Below are 20,143 nucleotides of genomic sequence, written 5' to 3'. Positions count from 1 at the left end.
TTGAGGAATGGCTCGGTGCGTTAATCTTGCTGTCAAAGAGCCTGGCTGAGGGAATCTAGCCAATGACCCTTTACGCCATAAAGGAAGAAGCAAGCCAGTGAACAGTGCCCATTCTTCTAAATGAATGCCCCAATATCAATTCACTATGAATGCCATTTTTTCTGGAAGTGAGTTACAGACCCTTTACTTTCAACCTTGGATCTTACTTTAGGCAGAAACGAGGTGACTGCTGAGACTTATAGCCTCATTTAATACATAGAGAAATATGCCTGCTACTTCAGAAGTCCCTCAATCTTGCCAAATTACTATGAAAATATTTATGCCACGGAACATTTTTCCAGTTATGATGGCATAACGTATGGAAAACTTAAAAAAAAGAAAAAAAACTCCTTCCTTTACAGTATCTATGATTTTCTAGTTAATGCGGTCTCATTCATACTCAGTGTTTCTCCTGTGTATCTTTTGGGAGGTGCATCAAATCCATTAGAAAACACTTACCCTATCTCAGTAAACCCATGCAGTTCCTTTTTTTTTTGGTAAAAATATACTTTTGTTTTCCTATTTGGCCATTGCAGCTGAGCATCCACTGTTTTGTTTTTCTTTGTTGCCTTGTACAACAGTGGGCTTTAAAAAATCAAGAGTCTTTTCTGGTGACGTGGACTTGTGGGAATATTCACCATAATCACATTGTCATAGAATAACCTAGGTTGGAAGAGATCTCTGGACATTATTCGGTCCAGCTCCTCAGCAGGGCCAATTTTAGAACAGGTTATTCAGGACTCCGTGCAGTCAAGTTTTGAATATCTCCAAGGATGGAGAGCTCAAAACCTCTCTGGCAATACATTCTAATATTTGACTATCCCCATGCCCCCCCCCCAAAAAAAAATCCTAATACCTAATCAGAATTTCCTTTGTCGTAACTTGTGTCTATTGCCTCTTTCGTTTCACTGTGAATTGTGACAAGAGTCTGACTCCTTTTCTACACCTTCCCATTAAAGGCATCAATAACATCCCACCTAAGACCTCTCTTAAGACTGAATAAACTCAGCTCTCTCATCCACTCCTCATACATAACAGTACAGACCAATATGAAGGAGGAGAAAACAGGGGCCAAGCTCATCTCTACAATGCCTATGGCAGGATATTATAGCAACTTTCAAATACGCAACAGACTTTGGGGGAAAACACTAAGAAATCCAATCTCTGATAACAGCTGAGTTCACTACAGAGTAGATATCAGAGAAAGCCTCAGGAAGGTTTTGACCTGCTGCATATTGGATGCAAAAGACTTTGGAATGTAAAGTCATTGAATATGAGAGGACGAGGAAAGGATGTCAACTAAATGCAGGAGTGCTGTCACTACAAAGAAATCATTAGCTACAGCATGCATAATGATTTAATTCTTGTATATGTTAATAAATAAATCATGTCCTATGAGCAATAGAGGTGTTTTCTGTTGCCTGTACTGAACAGGCAACAGGCCAGTATTAATGTAAGTCTGCAAAATTGCTTTCAAACTTTTCAGTTAATCCTGTGAAAACTTTCTGGTGGAACAGAGCATGGCACCTCAGAGGTTAATACTCCACACTACCCAAACCACCCACAGCATCCTCATTCCAGTGGGGAGGAATAATACCCAGATAGACCCTTGCCCCATGCACTGTATGCCTCCCGCTCCTCAGATCTCTCCCTTTGCCAAACGCACTCACTTGTAGGCAGGTATCCTCTGTATAAAACATCTCTCCCTTCATCCCTACCAGGAACATTCCTGCCCTCTGCCAGGCAAACAGCCACTTCCTTCCCTACAGAGGCAGTCACCAAGCTCATTTCTCTGCTGCTGTATGAAGGGAACAGAGAGGGAAAAGTGGAGCAGTTGAGCTGTTGGCATTGCAGGGGCTGGAGGCTATGGTGACCAGGAGGCTGGGTGCTCTGGGGTGACGCTGCCGTTCTAGCAGCAAGGCTCACTCTGCTCGTCTCTTCCCTGCAGGAGCAGGAACAAAATTGTTTTGGCCAGTGTCCAAAACTTTGGGCTACATGGAATAGGTCTGATCCAGGCCAGCTCTTAGACTATGCCCCTTTAACCGCTTGGAAAGGGGCTAACAAAAAACACAACTTTTCCCCTCCCATTTTGGACAAGTCTGTGCTGCTAGTCAGCCAGTAAGACATGAAGAATGATTGCTGAATCTGAAGGTCAACTCAGACCCTTTTGAAAGTGGCAAGAGTTTTGCCACTTACTTCACAGCATTAATATTTTATCTCGTGCAGCAGCATTATACATCCCTGAACTGCAGGGCACTGAAGCACCCTGTGCTTCCCTACCTACTCCTCTCTGATAGTGATGCATCACTCAGAGTAGCAAGTGAGGATGTCATGGGACAGAGATCTGGCAGCCTTCTTCTCCTTTCCTCACCCTCAAAGGCACAACTGAACAATAAACTTGTAAACCCTGAGCAGCCTCTCTGTAGTAACAGCTCCAAAAGGCATGAAGACTCCCAGGGTGCTGCTGCGTAGGAAGGCAGCTTCACAAGTAGCAGGCCTGCAAGCTGAGCCTCAAGGCGTAGCCACAGTTCACCCCTGCAACAACACAGAAGTTCTCAAATGGCAGAGTAATCCTCGCAGCCCAGTGCACTCCACTTCCATGTTTACACAGTGACTACTCCTGTCCAGCTGCCTGAGAGACAGCTACATGGTCTCAGTGCTGCTAGGGGCCTGGGCACAGCATGTTCTCAGGCTGAAGCTCTTGATCATGAGCTCTGCAACACTCTAAAGGGAAGAAGACAACAAAAACATGGAAGAAATGTACTAGAAAAGAAAGGGGGGGGGTGAAAGAGCAAAAGAAGAAAAGAGAAAGGGTAAGGCTCTGTAGAAGGAGACTGGAAAGCAGAGTAGTGGAGCATGCTATGAGGGAAGAACATGATTAATTTCTAAAATTTCACAACCTAAAAATTCCTTCCCTCTTTCTCAAAAAAGTGATCAGTACAGCTTTTTTAGAAGTCAAAGCTGATGGCAGCAGCTTTCAAAACTGCTAAATTGCTAGGATAGGTTAGACCCTGTTGGAAACAGAGAACCAAGCAGGCTGCTACTAAAACCAGAGTTTGCTAACAACTTTTCTGGTAAAATAGCCTTCAGTGTTCCCAGATACCTCAATCAGCCTGAGAGTAACAGATATTAGCAGCCTTCAAATATTTTACCTCTGGAATCACCGTCATAGTACCGTTCTGGTCTGCTAGACAAAAGCTCATAAACACTCTGGTACCTGAAATAACATAGTCTGTTAAAAATTTTGTGAGCTCACCTCAGGTTTAACAAGTGCCTGGGGTTAGTTAGGTAACATGAACAACACTGGTGGCCCTTTGCTAAGATTATCAACATGCATCTAATTAATGTAGTTTATACTTATACTCACCATAAAGTCCTATTGCATTGCCAGAAGGGTAGAAAAGGCCTCAAAGTACATATGAATCAGATCCACTGAGTTAAAAGGAAGCTGTGTACAAACAACTTAGTGGCTTATAATCAGATTTTATAGATTCAAGAACTTAAGCCTGCCTTTAAACCAGAGATATTAAGCAGGGAGGGATGGCATGCTTTCAATATATGCAGAATGTCCTTGTCTGAGAACTCAGCTAGCTAGCTGGGAAAAAACAGACAGATGTTCAATGTAAGTGGAAAAATGTTTCTCAAGAGATTCCAGAATTAAAAATGAACAAAGGATTTAAAACTCTATTTTTTTAAAAAAAATCCTATGCATGTATGCTGAGGTATAACATACTGACCTACATCCACTTCCCCACTTGAGCTTCTTTTGCTCTTAATCCTTCATAAGAGTAATAATCACAGCCAAAATGATTTAGAAAAGTATGCGATATTATACAACCATATTTCATCATCAAAACTATGTTAAGAGAACATGATTATCCCGCCAAGCTCTCAGAAATCAGGAAATGCAAACCTAAAAAATAACGATGAAGCTTTAACTCTTCTCTTCATGAATATAAATTGTAATCCTTCTTTTTTTTTAAGTTATCTCTGATCATCACCTTTCCCAAAGTAATGTAACATTACATATAAAATACATATATTTGTATTATCTGAGTTTTGGGAGAAGTAGGTACAGGCAAAACAAGATATTCAAGGTTCAAAGAAAACATGAACCTGTGACTAAATCATCAGTAGAAAAAATAGAAAGTATACATCTGAAAATTAAGAGTAGAAAACACAGGAGAGGCCAAAAAGAAAACCTAGGTGGAAAGGATTATATAATTATGATAGAGTTTGCATGCATGTGCAGACAGACATACCTACACAAGCACGAACACAAACATACACACTACCCTGAAAGGGCAGGTATCTGCAGGCACCGATGTGAGGTGGGGCTGTTTAACAACTTTCTAGCTTTCTATCACCATCTGCTCTTCTTTTTCACATTCTTATGAAGAAAGAACCTGTGAATTACGTCCAAAAATTTCAATATGTCACATCCACAAGATATATATATATATATGTGCAAGCTAAGTTCACCTCACGGACATCTCTGCTGTCTTTAGACACCTGCTATCCGACTGGCCCTCTTCCCTCCCATCCTGTTCTCTCGCTCTCATTTAGTCACCCTGCAGCTCACTCTCATTGCCTTGCAGGACTAAAGTCAATGGCATCAATCAGCTCCAGCAGAGATGAAATTCCATTGTAGGACTGTGCCTGTTTAGAGAGGTTCAGTGCAGGATTCAGACCTAGTTTAGGCAACTTTATTGATGTCTGTTTTTCCCTCTAAGTGTATGGCTCTCTGTTGGTGCTTGAAAACAGCCACCTTATGAGAGGTCAACTGCTGAAATGCATCAGTGAGAGAATGGGCAAAGAGCTCCCAACCTCAGCCTAGGTTCATACCTTGACTTGTATTCAGATACAGGCGAATGAAGTACCCTTTAGCTTAGGAATGTCTGATTCCATTAAATCTTCCAACTGCTTCAGTTCTGGGTGTTTAGAGACTTTATAATCAGTACTTCTAGCCAAGAATTTCTCAGTCTTAACTGTCCACTGAAGTTTTGTAAAATTATACTGCACAGCACGTTCACCAGTGATACATTCAGTTCACTTCTCATCTCTGTGTCCTAGACATTTCCCTTACATCTGTAAACCTGCAAGCTACAGCTATGACTGCAAGACAGAGCAGAGGGCAGCTGAGGCAGTGCATCAAAAGTCCCAAGAGATCAATACTCAAGGTAAGTCTCCTTCATTCCTTTCTGCAAAATGTTTAAATTTTACTCAGTCTTCCAGATGATTGGCATTATACCCAAAATAACAGTCCAAAGTGCCATGCCTTATAGCAAAATAAGATTAATTAAAAAAAGACAGTCAAAGAAACACAATGTAAATGACAAGCAAATTATATCAAGTTTAAATTTTTGAAAAGTTCATCTAGACTTTGAAATAAATCCCTACAAAATCAGCGAGAAGATCTCTATTAGCTTCAGTGGATCTAGTTTTCAGATTGGCATGATCTATACCAATAACCTTAAAAACTTTAACAACATCTTACTAAACATCCTCTCTGCAGCTTAAGCCTTCTCTTCCTGTCTTTATTCACTGGGTAGCATAACTGAGACCCAGCAGCAGATACTCTTATACAAATCACCTTCATCAAGAGATGAAATGGCCCTCTGACATCCTAATGTTGTTGGAGAAATCATCAACCTCTTACAGACATTGCGGATTTTTTTAAAAATAAACCCATAAATTGGTAATTCTGCTGTATCTCCCAAGTGTTGCTGATGCTTTATTTTCATATTATCACAGAGGTTTTATATCACAGTAGTTTTATAAAACGTGGCTCCAGCTCCACCTGCTTATTTTGCCTTGTTCTTTGTAAGCTCTTAGAGAGTCAGTTGGGATTTTATTCATTTCTTTGAATAAGTACTATCTGAGTACATGCATTTCCCTGTACATCTTTTAAAATTTATAAAACTTCTTTGGAAGGCTTATCCACAGAAACAGTTGTCACTTAGCTAATATTTGTATTCTCTCCTTAACACGAGTCATTTCTTCTTTATTCTAATCTGATGACCATGGTTTAGTATGCTAATCGTCCTGGATTGACACATCAGTCAGAAACCAGGCCATTTGGCTTTTCAAAATAGCTAATATTTGCTCATACGTCCTCTGCTTTATCTCATAAACTCTTAGAATTTCTAAGCACTTCACCAACCATTAATTCTTAGCATAAGCCTGAGAGATAAGATATTGCTACCCATATATGGGCTACGCATTAATATGTCCAAAACAACGCTATAGAATAGCACACATTAAATGGACTGCTAGAGTAAATGCCATGGCCAGCAAAGATATGACGTGGACAGGCTGCTCTGGAAACATAATGAAGCACAGCAAATCAAACCCTGGTCCTTTCCTCTAACACATCAGTCAGTATTGCAGACATGGTCAATGAGACCAAGGGAAAGAAAATGCTTGTTTCATGCCCATGCCCTGCAGGGTTCTTGTAGTTTCCACAGATCCGCGCTGCTGGACTAAGTGGATCTTGCAGAGATTTCAACCTGGAAGTACTCATTTCCCTTTTTTCCCATTGGAACTTATTATTATTTTTTTTAATCCAGAGCAGGTCAAATATAAATAGTGCTTTCTCTAAATGATAGTCAAATGCACATCAAAAATAGCTAGAATACAATGTGCTTTTTAAAATTCTGTTATCAGGCCTCCAAACCATCCAGTGAGACTGTGGCCACTGTGTACCAAATTACTAATGAATTTGATAAATGCAGAGAGAAAGGGCAGAAATCACCTATTTGGCAAAGGAACATCAAATCAAATCTTCTTGCCACTGATAGACTGATACATACTGGAAAGGCATGTCATGTAACCTAGATCACCTCTAGTAATTTATTTTCTGTCTCATCCACAATCAATTACACATGATTGGTGCCTCATCTCAGTAGGTAACTCCTGGAAGAGAGGAAGCAGGAGATGCTTCATCCAGAAATCTGTCATCTTCATCTCCAAAGCACACTCCTCAGCTCTAATACCTTCCTTCCATCTTCCCTCAACAAAAATTGAAATAATTTGCCCTCAGCCACACTGCGTAATTCCAAGAACTGTCCTGTTTCTCACAGATGCAACTGGAAGCAGTAGAGAGTACATAAAAATATAAAAGGCCAGAGCATAACCTATTATGCTAGTATAAGATAGAAACAACTACACCAAAGTCGGGAGTTTTATGCCATCTTTACAAGGTCTGCATGTAACAGAAACGAGAACACCGCCGGCACTGCATACCATAACAGAAATGATTACACAAGTGCAGCGTGCTGAACAGTCACTGATCTTTCCATAATTTACTAAACTACGGAAGGCAGTAATATGATGTGCAGACTATTAGTATGGCTATTATGTGACCATAACAAGAGACATTTGGAAAGTAAGTGGCTGGGAAATACCAGACACGTATTGAACCCATTAACAAATAAATGGCGTGTGTAATGATCTTCTTGGTGTTGCTGAAATAAAATCACTCCAGTTCCCCATCTGTCATGCTTTTTATTTTTTCATTTCAACTCTGTGCTGCACTGTAAGTCTGCTAATTAAACCACTCAAAATCAACATTTAGAATTTCATATAGGATCAAATGCCCAGTAAGGTTAAACACGTGCATCTCCACTAGCTTCTCTTCCTGATCAAGTCCAAGTGTTTTCCTAACTCTGTTTCTGAGTGTGCAGGGAGATGAGAGCAACAGGGAGGAGCCCCAGATTGGAGAGGGTGATCTTCAGAGCGAACAGAACATGGTGGCCAGTGATCCCTAAGGACTGCCCAAGCAGCTCCATGGCTAGTTCTGCTTACTCGGAGTCCACCAGAGGGGAAGGAGCTGGCAACATTTTAAAAGGAGATGGGCCTTACCCTGCCTTTTGTTCTGTCCCTGCTAGCTTGACTGCACAGTTGCAAGTTCAGTCTAGCACAATAGGAAAAGTTTGATCAATTGACATGTGAAGAACTGTTTTGTTTAAGAATTTAACAGATGCCAGTTCTTTCCTGTGCAATCTCATCACCATTTAAATCCATTGCAGCAATGCCCATGGCAGGGCGCATGATGTGCAAAAATAATTAGATTTTGAAGTTTTCAGGTGTGTAACCGTGCCTGCGCTGGAAGGATGAAAGAGAACCAAGGTATTAGGAATGTCAGCACCACGCAACTTCCATTTCAGATCACTCACTCTCCACTGACTTCTTTATGCAAAGAATAGTACATGTGCCCAACTGCCCTGCCTGCACAGGCATACAGCTTTCCTGTACTTCATGTGTCTGGTACTCCGCCACAGATACATCTGATATATAGGATTATTTTTTTCATTCTGCAGTGTGTAACCAAGGGATGCAAAAGGGCACTGCTTTTCAATGTATCAGCAATATTTACAAAGTCGCTGTTTGACCCGATGCTCTGTGTCAACTTGTTCAGAGCTGCGTGACCAGCATGCTGCATGTCCCCAGTGCCACCTACGCTGTTCTAGAGAAGTAATGTGTGGAGCCATGTTAATCAGTTCCCCTGCATCACCCTCGCACCCACACAGGTCCCTTCCTTGAAGATGCATGTGAAATACGCAGGCGATTTAGTGCAGAAAAAACACCAAAGTGTATTCTGGGTCCGCTTCTCATACTAAAGCACTCTCAATGATAAGATTTTTGGCACCAATCCCAATCTTAGGTGCTTGTATTTGAAAATCCGTTCCTTCATTAGAAATACACTGTACCCTAACTGACTTTTAAATATGGAAACAGCTATGTGCTGGAAAGAACCGACAGAATTTGCTTAGCTTGGAACAACAAAAAGAGCGTACTCCTATGTCGGGAATTACAGGTTGCTGCTCAGGAAGTCATTCACAAAGATTATCGTTTGCATCTCCTCTACTCAATTTGTGCTTGTTAGATAACAAATTCTGAGCACCTCTCTCAAGTGATATAAGTCTATCTTAACATAAACTGGTGGTGATAGGAGTTTGAACCACACCAAGTTGAAAAAGTCAACTTCAAGAGAGGAAAAAAAGCCATAAGTCACACAGAACTGGGTCGTCTATCAATTTAGTTACTGAGGTATTTTATTTTATTAGATGAAAATGTTATTTTGAACTGACTTTACTTGATAATTCTCTTCTGTTTTGAAAAACTGTGCCAATCTGGAAGAAAATCCCTAAAAAAAAATTCCAGTAAAGGTAATGGGATTTCAACATGTGCCCGACAGCTTTACTGAATCAGGACCATAAAAAACAGTATTACTGAAACTGGTATAATCAGAAGAGGCCTTCAGTGCAAATGAGTTTTCTTAAAGAAAATCTCTTGCCAACCATCCCAATTTAAAATGTGAATAGAGGAGAGGAGGAAAAGGTTATTATTTATAATGCAGTGACTATAGTTACGCTGCAGTTGCAGACCAATTACATACCGGTTACACTTTCTGACTCCACTAATTCATAGAAATGAAATGCTCCCTACATGACACAGTAATAGCAGTGTAAATACAATGTCCTTTATGCATCTGGAGTCTAAAAAATGCCCATGTTACTGAGGTAGCTGTAAGAAATATTTTGGACATGTTGTTAACCTTCAAATTCTGCAGATCAGCACTAATTAGGATATAGAAAAACATAACCAAAAAATGTAATTATATCGAACTAAGGGCTCAACTGTGCAACTAATAGAGGGCTGCTCACGTGAGTAAGTATGCTTGAACATAACTGAATAATGCCAAATCAGGCTGTAGCACACTACCATGGCTTTATAATAAAGCAAAACGAAATTGAAAAAATGAATTCATGACACTTTTCAGCTGTAACAAATGTGTTGAGTGTTGTTCTCACACTAAACATAATTCTATATTTTGCAGCTGATGGGGACAAAACCTGGCAGGGAACCTTGCTCTCACAATGCTTCTTAACTGGAACTCCTGTACTGGCTGGCATATGTGTTCAGAGCATAGTGCCCTGGAGCCCAAATCCAGATTAGGGCTTCGGGTGCTGCTATGAACTGGAGTCCAAAACAATAGACTGCTAGTGAAAATCTTTCTGCATTGCTTTCCTTGCTTTCTTTTTTTAACTTCACCCCTCTAGAATATTTCAAGACAAGCACAAAATAAGCACATATAGAACTCCGTAATGTAAAAATGCTAATACATTTCCTGTGCACATATTAAAATCTTTGCTGATTCCTAACTAAGAGGTAACACTATTCTTCATTATTTTACCTCTCATTAGCTTACTGTGAAGCATTACATCTTTGTAACTCCAGACATCATCAGGTCCTTTGTACACAAGAGACCAAATTGTTCCTCAAATGTTTACAGAAAACCAGTAACATGAAATTTCAGAAAATTCAGAAATTACAAAAAATGATAATGACATACAAATGCTTCCGTTAAACACTGAAGAAATTCTGAAGTCAATTAATAGTTACATTCAAACACTTGTATTTTCATGTTATACCACTTTATGGTGTTGGACTACAATGGTGGCAAACTATGAGCACAAAAGGCAGATGGGATGCAGAGAGCATTGCAACTGTTGTGAAAGCAAAATCACATCAGGAAAAAATCTAAAATGGACAGCTGTATCCAACAGATCAGAATCGTATATGGAGTTTATCTTCTACCCACAGTTTGCGAATTTAGCTCCTTTTTTCAGAATTATTCACCTTGAACAGCTAATGAGTAGAATTCACTGATTACAGCAATTGCTTCTTAGCATCTATATTGTTAGAGGCCTTTCTACACCGGTATCCTGGCAGAGGGCATTTTGTACTTGACTGCTGTAGTCTACATGTCTCTTCCTTCCAGCTGAGCAAATATTTCCAGTTTCAGTGATTTCCCCACTAGCCCTGCCTTGACTTTCTCATTCCTGAATGGTTCCATTTCCTTTATAGGTAATCAGATTAGGAGGAGACATACAGTGCCATGTTGAATATGGGTGGTATTTTGACGCCAAGACAGTGGCAAGTTGGGAGAGCTCTGACTACTACTCATCTCCAGATATGGAAAGGGGATTCTCTTGCTGTGCCCTGCTGTACACCTGGTCATCTAAATAGATGCAATAGCCTCCAGGGAAGTGATGCTTGCCTTCACAGAAATGCTGATCCTTGCAAGGTACACCACTCACACTGTTAAAGATGTACCTGGCTTGCATTCTTCACCGTGATTAATTGCAACTGCCTGATGTTGTGTTTTCCATAATATTTTTGTACCTTAACTGCTGAGGTGTGCAGTATCCACTAGAGGTTTCTGCTACCTCTTTATCCTCTGCTTCTCAAACTTTGATTATTCTTACACTCTCAAAATCAGACTGTTAGATCTATTCCAGACATAGTGATGCCCTAGAAGCACAGAGGGTTTTAAAAGTCACATAGCACAGAATAAGACATGAAGTAAAAATGAAAATGCAGCTGAGATTTTAAATCCAGTCTTTGGGAAGAATGAAAAATACAGCTGCTCATATATGCAAACTCTCTCATAAAATCCTGTATTGAAGCACATGCATGGAAATGAGGCAGAATGTTCCCTTACGAAGGCTTCCTTGGCAGTCCCACTCTGACGGGACAGCACGCAATGCAAATATTCACAGCAGGAAGTCCTCAGGAATGGACTTCCTTCGAATGGCAGTACCTTATCAAGCAGTAATCCCTGCTGGGGGAAACCCAGCTGAGGCTGGTTTCCACATAAACACAACATAGGGAAGGTCTCTTCCAATAATTAGCTCCAATTTACAAAGCTTTCCCCATGATGCTAAATGTATTTGACGAGTGCCATAATGATCCGCGAGACAAAAATTGTGGCATGAAGGCTCTAGAGGTTCAATCATCCATTGCTATTTGCATCTAATACACAGCTAGCGAATACGCCCAATTTAGTGGAGACATTTGTCCTAAGGCTAAAACATTGATTCTCCACTTACTGTCTTTTAATTGTGATGTATCCAATTTATCTTTTTAGGCTATAAGCTCTTTGGGGAAAAGATTTTTTTTTTCATTCAGTATGCTGTTCTTGTGCCTGCTTTATTTTCCTGCCAAAGAGACACATTCACATTAAATCAGTTTCACACTCCCAGCCTTTCCCACTAGGGAGATCCAGTTTTCCTATTGCTAGAATTAACTGCAACAATTATAATATAAATCAACAATTTTTCATTTTTCCAAAATGACATCTGATGTCAAGGTAAATTAATGGCTACAAAAATATGACTAAACAAAAGAGTAACAGAGTTTTAGATACCATAAAAATGTTATTTTCTATGGAAGAAATGGTTCAGCTCACCTATGCCATTGTGGTGCTTATGATTATAAAAGTATAAATTACTGCACACAAACAAAAATATTTTATGTATGCCACTAATTAAAAAAAAAAAAAAAGATCAGAACTAGCCAGGATGTTCCTTTCTTCCAGAATTGCAGGTGCTCTGTTTTACTGCAAGCACCCGCAGGCCTATACCCTGCCCTAAATTCACATTTACAGCTTCTGCCATGTATGAATTGGGCCAAGTGCACAGCCCTCAGCTCCCAGGTATTGAGGCTATTCATGATGATTCACAGGCGATAAAATGTGACAGGACTTTTCACTGACAAGTGACCTGCAGGGCATCCTAATCAACGGGCGAGGAAACTCTAATAACTGGGTTAGAGTCTGAGGAGATAAATTCAAATGGAGCAGAACATTCATAACATCAGAAACATGAGATGCTACTGAGCCTAAAGCACAGTCAGTACTATACAAAGACATTCAACTAATAGGGCAACTTTTTTCTTTTTGGAAGTAAGATTCCTTTTAACTGCCAGTTAAATGCTCTTTCTCAGCAGTGTGTGAACAAGGATGGCAACCGTTTACAGCCCCAGCATGAGTATTTCCAGTTTCTTTTCCCCATTCAAAAGTAGTGAACCACAGTCAGACAGACAGTGAGGGTTTGGACTTTTTAATTGTGGTGTTAGGATATTGCTGCTTATCGGTGTTTGCAGGTCTTCTTGCTAGAGGGCATGGGGTATATCCGGAGGGGCCAACATGCCAGGTGCTGAGCCCTCTTGTTTTAGACAAGAACTTTCTGAACATTGTTCAAAAATTTATTTAGAAGAATTATGCTTTAAAATAGTTTAGCAGATTATTTTGGGATTTCTTTTACATTTTCTCCCTCTCTCTTTCTACTCAAAATATATAAGGGAGGTGCCACGCGCCGGGAGGCTGAGGCACGATCCACTGGGGTGGTTCTGCCATCAGCCACAGATGAGTCTGTGGAAGCAGCAAAAACAGCCTCCAGAAGGTCACCTGTTCCCAAATGCTGCTTCCCAACAGACACCTGCTCCTGGTCTTTTTCCCAAGCCGTGCCAGATGAAGAGGCTTGCTTGTGTCAGATACACAGAGCCTCTTCCCCCTGGCCCATAGCAACAGGGTGTATTTGTGATACTGTACTACAATGGCAAAATTCCTTCTGGTTCAAGGGGAATCAGCTTTTCTGAAACCTTCAACCCCTATAGCCTCAGCAGATTTTCTCCCTGTAAAGCTATCATTTCTGTCAACACACTGGAGTCCCTTAGCTGCAGCTAGAACTTCTCCTGTTTGAAAAACAGATAAATTTCCGAGCAAGGATCACAGGATTGCCTCTTCTAGAAGAAGAAAGCAAACACCGGAACCTGCCCAAGGACCTGAAGAAAGCTTTTTCTGAGGCCGAACAAATCAGAGAACCAGAGATGGCACTGTGAGAAATGCCATGCCTGGGACCCTTAGGCAGTGCATTGACTCATTGGAGCAGTGAAAACAACTGAGGAATTTGATGTGTCAAATTTGCTACCAGAAGACTCGGTCTATCGAGTCTCACTAGGATAAGAAGTCTCGAGGACCTCGAACAAGCTATATGCATGGAGCTAGACAGTTACAGGCCTTAACTGATCACACAGAGGAAAAGGGAAAATAAAGCAAGTGCTTCCCTGCTTTGCCACTCTCAGATTATGATTCAGAGACAGAAAATAGGATGAGGCTGCCCACTCAACGTTCTTCATCGGGGAGTGACTACAAAGGGGTGGGGAGGAACCCAGCAACACAGATACGGAAAGCTGTGCAATCACTGCCTAGCTGATGGTGCAAAAAAGGCATAGTAAAGTAAGAACCAGAATAGCTCCTTGCTCTTTTAGACAAGAACTTTCTGATCATTGTTCAAAAATTTATTTAGAAGAATTATGCTTTAAAATAGTTTAGCAGATTATTTTTGGATTTCTTTTACATTTTCTCCCTCTCTCTTTCTACTCAAAATGTATAAGGGTCTGAAATCTTTGAACTCATACTCTCTTCTGAAAGCACTGTTTCCTTTCTCCAGTGTTGGAAGACACCTTCAAAGCAGAAGGGCTGGGCTGTAACTTTTCATCCCTCTATGAAAACTGGGGAAAGATGGGAAGGGGAAAGGAACTAAGAGTCCCAAAATTTCCTCTCTCCATCAGACCTTCACAGCTTAATCACTATTAGTGAAATCAATGAAATCACACTCAAAATGCAAGGGCCCCTCGGTGTGCCCCTCTAGAAGTAATGTCTGCATGGCTGGTGTATCTGCCTTAGAGCAGCCTCTGGCTCCAGCAGCACCAGTGCTGAGGCATAAAAGAGCAAAGGCAAAGGCTGGAGCTGGACAAATCCCTAATTTTTGACTTCCTCATCTCTGCACTGGGAATATCACTACTTCCCAATGGTGCAGGATGTTATGAAGCATTCAAATACTCTAGTAATAAAGATTACACATGTACTGCAGAGAGCCAGATGGATGAAGCCATCTGATGGCTTCCGCTTGGACTGGAGTTTGAACGAACTTAGCTAGTTAAAAACTTTGATATGCAAAAGAACCAGCCTATTATTTTTCTCTGTATTCATAAAAGAGCCTTCCAATCTACAGCAACTTTTTTGCTCTTGCACTCATGCAGGAGGGTCATCTAGGCTCATACTGCATAAACCTGTTGCTATTCTGTTGATTTTGTTGTCTTCATGGCATTTGTGTTATCATGCACCAAATATTTATATCATGCAACATACAATGAATAGAAACAACAGAGAAAACTTAGTGTGTATCTGCAATATTGCTGGTCTCTCCATGTATGCAAAGGATACTGGTATCCCTTATGCACATACTATTCTGGGAAACAGAAAAGCAAGAAAAATTAGGAATTTTTCTTTGTTACGTGGAAAGGAAGAGAATGCTACTTCCAGGGACATTTGACCCTGAAATGGAAAACTATTATCTGACATCATTACTTTTCATAACAATTTATTCCTCAGCCATGTACAGTATACTCAGTTGACAGTCAAAAAAGGAGTTTCTTTTCTAATGCAGTCTCAATGATTACAAGTACTAGACAAAGAAGATTTCTCTTTTAAAGGTAAGTCCTTATATTCTGCTAAAAATGAATAGCTGCTGAAGCTGCTGAAGCTGTGTTTATTTCCACATATGTACAAATGAAGAACTTGGAGAGATTACATATTTAAATCAGAGGTGCAGGCTTTCAGACATTTTTGTGTTAATTTAAAATACACTGCTGACAGTTAATAAATAAACAGTTGTCCTTCGATACTAGACCTGTCAAATTTATTTAATCAGTTTGAACGCAAGTCTGAGACATAAAAAAAGAATCTTCTAATCTCTCAGCCTATTGGTATTGTTTTGGTTGGCTAGCTTATCTTGCAGGTAAGACCGGAACTCAAATCAATCACATACGTGGTCCTCCCAAATTGATGCTAAGTCCTAAGTCAACTCACCACAAAGTACTTTTTAGTATCCTACAAACTTCAGATTTGCAATAAAATATTCAAGGTCACATCAGGCTTCTGAGGACAGTTGACGAGAACTCTGTACGCCCCCAAACCAGTGAATGGCTTCACTGATGTTCACTGACAAAAGCATATCATTGAGAAATGAATGCTTTTTATTCCTGAAAGATGCATCACCAACTCCTACCTAGCATTCAGTTTCTAGCTGGTGCTGAATTCCAGTTCCTCAAGAAAAGGGCAAAGAGAACTTTTAAAATCTAAACTTCAGTGATATCTGCTGAAATCTACAGAGATACCCACAGAGAAGAGAGGCCTTTCCTGAACTCAGTTTCCAGGATAAACAACATCTGAGCTAGTCTTTGTCTAAAACTCCTTAACTTACGCAGGTCTCCACCAAGATTAGCTGGCAGGCAGTGAAACTCTCTCAGTCAGGCTAGATAATCTTTGAAAATCAGCAAGTCTTGCACTGGGCTTCTAAAAAATTTTCACTCTTAGGGTGATTACATTTTCCAAAACCAGGCAAAATATACAGCTTTTTAAAAGCCATTTGATCCATTTTATGTTTTATGCTCTAGCAAATCAAAATTTATTTCAACGAAGCTTCAGTCTATCAAAAATGATCTTCAGTACTTTGCTGGATCAGGGCCTAAATGCCCATACCTTACTATCGATGTTAGCATGTCATAGTATAGCTGATTCTGAAACTCAAAGGTGGCAATGAAAATGTTTACTTCTCAGCTTTGAAGAGTGCACCTTAAGATAGTAAAATAAATTTCCTTTCCCAGTCATTTATGGTGTTTGTAATTGGAGAAATCCAAATCCTTTAGTAATATCAGCTATGTTTCACAACACTCAGTACAGAGAAGATAATTTAACAGAAATAGATACAGCTAGGACATGGGACTTTCCCAAAATCCCAAAGATTACCTGTGACAAAGTTGAGAGCTGAATCCAAGTTCTTTTGGCCTATAAATTCATGTCCTAACTAAACAGGCTATCCATTCCTGTGTACCACAGTTTATTTAAAAGCAAACATCATGTTCAATTTTAATATAAAAGTATACAGAGCAGACAGGGAAAGCAACGCATAGGAGAGCGATAGTATGGAAGATTTATGAAAAATATAAAAGGTTGGCATAACTTACGGGAGCTGCATTGTTTTTCACTGTGACACTGGGGGTTGTGGCTCGTAGTGCCCCACTCACACCATGGTAGTATTTGAAGCAGATCTTTGTTTCAGCTAAAAAAGAGAATTATTCTGGATTAGCGAAACTGCCAGGGAGAAACTATACGTCTGGCTGCAGTGGACAGGTAAAATCAAGTTTGTTGCAAAAGCAAATAGCTGAATTGTGAGTAGTTTGTCTCTGGTTGATTGGCATGGCAAAGTATCTCCTGCCTCTGATCTTTTACTTTGCCAGAGTGAAATTTAGAGCTTGGTTCCTGTGTCTTGTAAGAGTTTAAACTTCAACCTTCTCTGAGCAGTAGTTATCACTGTCACATCTCAGAATATATGATCAACATCCTTTAGTTACAATAGGAAGAAGAAAAACAGGGACAGAGAAAAAATTACTGTTCAGATACACCAAATACTAACTTACAGAGCAAAAAACTCTTAGATCTGCACGGTTGCATAATTGCTCACTGAAAGGTTTCACTGAGTCACTTTGTTCTGGCCCTTGTCAGAGAAAGCAGATTAACTGCTCTGACAACTACTACATTGAAGCATTGTTTGGAAAAAGTGTAGTACCACTACATCTCTTCTTTGTCTACTTCCACTGACTTCCAGAGATTTGAACTGGATGAGGAACACAAGCAACACCATGATTTTGCACTCGCAGCATTACCATTTGCAAATGACACTGATATTCAGATAAATACACTAATTATGAGAAACCCATTTCAAGGACTCTATCAAAAACACGTAAGAAACGCAATCAGCTTCTGCTTCAATAGCGCTCTTAAAACCCACCAAATCGTCTGCTGCAAAAAGGAAAAGTATTTTCAACCAGCTTCTCTAACTTGGCCCCTAACTACAGATAAGTATCAATCACGAATAGGCTTCATAATTCTCCACACTTACCTGCCTAGACCCGGTGGCCTGGTGGAGCACACCCTCGCTCCCTTCCTGCCTGCAAGCTTGAGTTTTCTTCCAGAGGAAACTAGGGTGTGAACTGTGTTGGTTTGTCTAGATACAGTCAGAATACAGTAGACATTGCACTGTGTATATATATATAAATATAGTGAATAGTTTGTGGGATCTGAAAAATGCCCATCTAAACGAATGCAGTACTCGCATCTTGCAGTTTTAAGTAGGGAATGCCATGGAAATTTCCAGCAGCTCCTCAGGATATCTCAATATGCTTTTCATAATCAAGTTTTTCCTTAATACTCTGCTACTTCTCCCGTGCACAATTACTTTGCAAAGTCACTTCTACAATTATACTGTAAAAGATGTTCTTTTGTACAGAGAAAGGCCTGATTTCTCTGTCACTGAGCTCATTACATTGTTTCAAGCTTTATAGCACACCGGTAGGTAGGACAGTGCCCACGACTAGCTCTGCATCACTACCTTCCACCTCTATGTTTGCTGCCTTGATGCTTTGCAGCTGCTGCCTTCCCTGAGGCCCAGGGGAGCAACCTTTGCCTGCACTACCACTACAACGCTCACTGCAACTACTGCACCTACATACGAAAACGGTAAATGAAAGTCAATGTTTTAGTATACAAAGCACACTCATGTTTTAATGCCAGTAACACACTAGCTGAAATCAGTGCAGCTGTGACAGAAGATTATGCAACATTAAGAGCTGAGACCTTTGCCCAGACCACCATGCTGTGACCTGTCCTTAGGTAGGTCCATGCAACAGCTACTTATGGCCCCAGGTGGGACCAAAATGTGGGGACAGGAAAAGCAGTGGGGTCCCTTAAAAATGCAGGCCTAAATTGTTTACTCTGATTCTTATAGATAAACAGAAATACAAAAAGGAAAATAAACTCTGATTTATTTTTCTAAAGATGAAAAGTTGAGGAGCTTAGAGTTTTTCCATATTCAAATGTGACTCAGGCACTGATAAGTTTAGTTCTCCCTGAAAACCAAGGAGCTTATGATCCTAAGCAGTTCAACTGCTTTGAATTTCCAGGTCACTTCCTAGCACTCCTCTCTGACATCAGGGACATCCAATCTATTGATTAGAACCAGAGAGCTAGAACAATTAATTTGCCACCATATTTTCCAGCTCCGCAGCTCATTCTTCATCAGATGACCAGACCTACATTTCTTCTCACACAACAAAAGTATGAAAATATGGATACCTCCCATTATACATGCAGATGTGTATCCCTTGCACTTCACAAGCGGAGTGGGCTACACAGTCTTAAATCCCACAAGGGGCTTTGTGGCTCATCTGTGGTGCAGGGTTGGGCACACTATATTTAATTAACAGCTATCCCTAAAATGCATTTCTGCAAATTCAACAGAACTACTCCAGCACTTGGTGGTGATGACATGCATAGTTACACCCAGGAGAGCAATAGCTTTAAGAGGACAATTTTGCAGTTTTGAGGGTTAAGGAGCCCAGAGCACCACTCCTGACTCGTAATCATTGAAACGGAAGTTAAATTGGCAGTGAAGCAGAACAAGTGACACCTTTGTTGTATCCAGGAGCAGCAGTTGTTTCCTTTTGGCAGCAAAAAAGCTGGAGGAGCTTGTTGCACTGGAAAAACTGCAAGTCCAGGTTGAATTTTCATGTTGCAAATTTCTCTACAGGACTTTCAACAGCTCAGCACTTAAACCATTTACTTACTGAGCAGACAGTAAAAGTTGATGATATCAACATTAGCTGTAACACGCAGTTCTCACCAATTATTCAAATTTTAATTTTCTTCTCCCCTGGAGATTTTTAGCTACCGTTTGTATGGAACATCTAGAGCTAGAATAAAGAAAAGCTTTTTTATTAACTCATGTAGTTAATAACTTCTGTTAGTAGCCTGTACAACAATGTTCAGGCATTTAGATTTCAGCAGGAAATCTAGCCTCAGGTTGACAACTAGGAAATTAGTTATCATGTATGTTGGGACATAACAGTTTAAAAGAAGCTATTTAAGTACACCAAAAATATTAAAAAGATAGGACAGAAAAAAAAAGTGAATATATCTTTATGGAGATATTCTGGGCATTAGTATTAATTTCAAGGATAAAAAAAAAGATAATAAACAACCACATGAGTATTGAAGATTCCTCTATTCTCAGCTTCACACAATTATTGTTAATTCAATTTTCAAGCAGAGTGTCCAAAAACAGATGCAAAATGAAAAGCAGGCTTTCAAGATGCATTGCCATATCCAATTCAAAATGGTGGCAGAGGAGGAGCT

At 40.1% G+C, this 20,143-nt stretch overlaps 1 protein-coding gene across 1 annotated transcript in view; it reads right to left on the bottom strand.

Moving 5' to 3' along the window:
* HECW1 (HECT, C2 and WW domain containing E3 ubiquitin protein ligase 1) overlaps positions 1-20,143 on the bottom strand; it is a 177,678-nt gene that overhangs the window by 109,017 nt on the left and 48,518 nt on the right. The window contains exon 3 of the mRNA XM_062567920.1: positions 16,918-17,012. Within this exon, the coding sequence (XP_062423904.1) occupies positions 16,918-17,012 (95 nt within the window). The remainder of the gene's footprint in view (positions 1-16,917; positions 17,013-20,143) is intronic.

The sequence above is a fragment of the Rhea pennata genome, chromosome 2 (assembly GCF_028389875.1).
Source record: "Rhea pennata isolate bPtePen1 chromosome 2, bPtePen1.pri, whole genome shotgun sequence".
Classification (NCBI taxonomy): Eukaryota; Metazoa; Chordata; class Aves; order Rheiformes; family Rheidae; genus Rhea; species Rhea pennata.
Note: the sequence above shows the minus strand (reverse complement) of the source record. Positions and strands in the feature narration are given on the sequence as shown.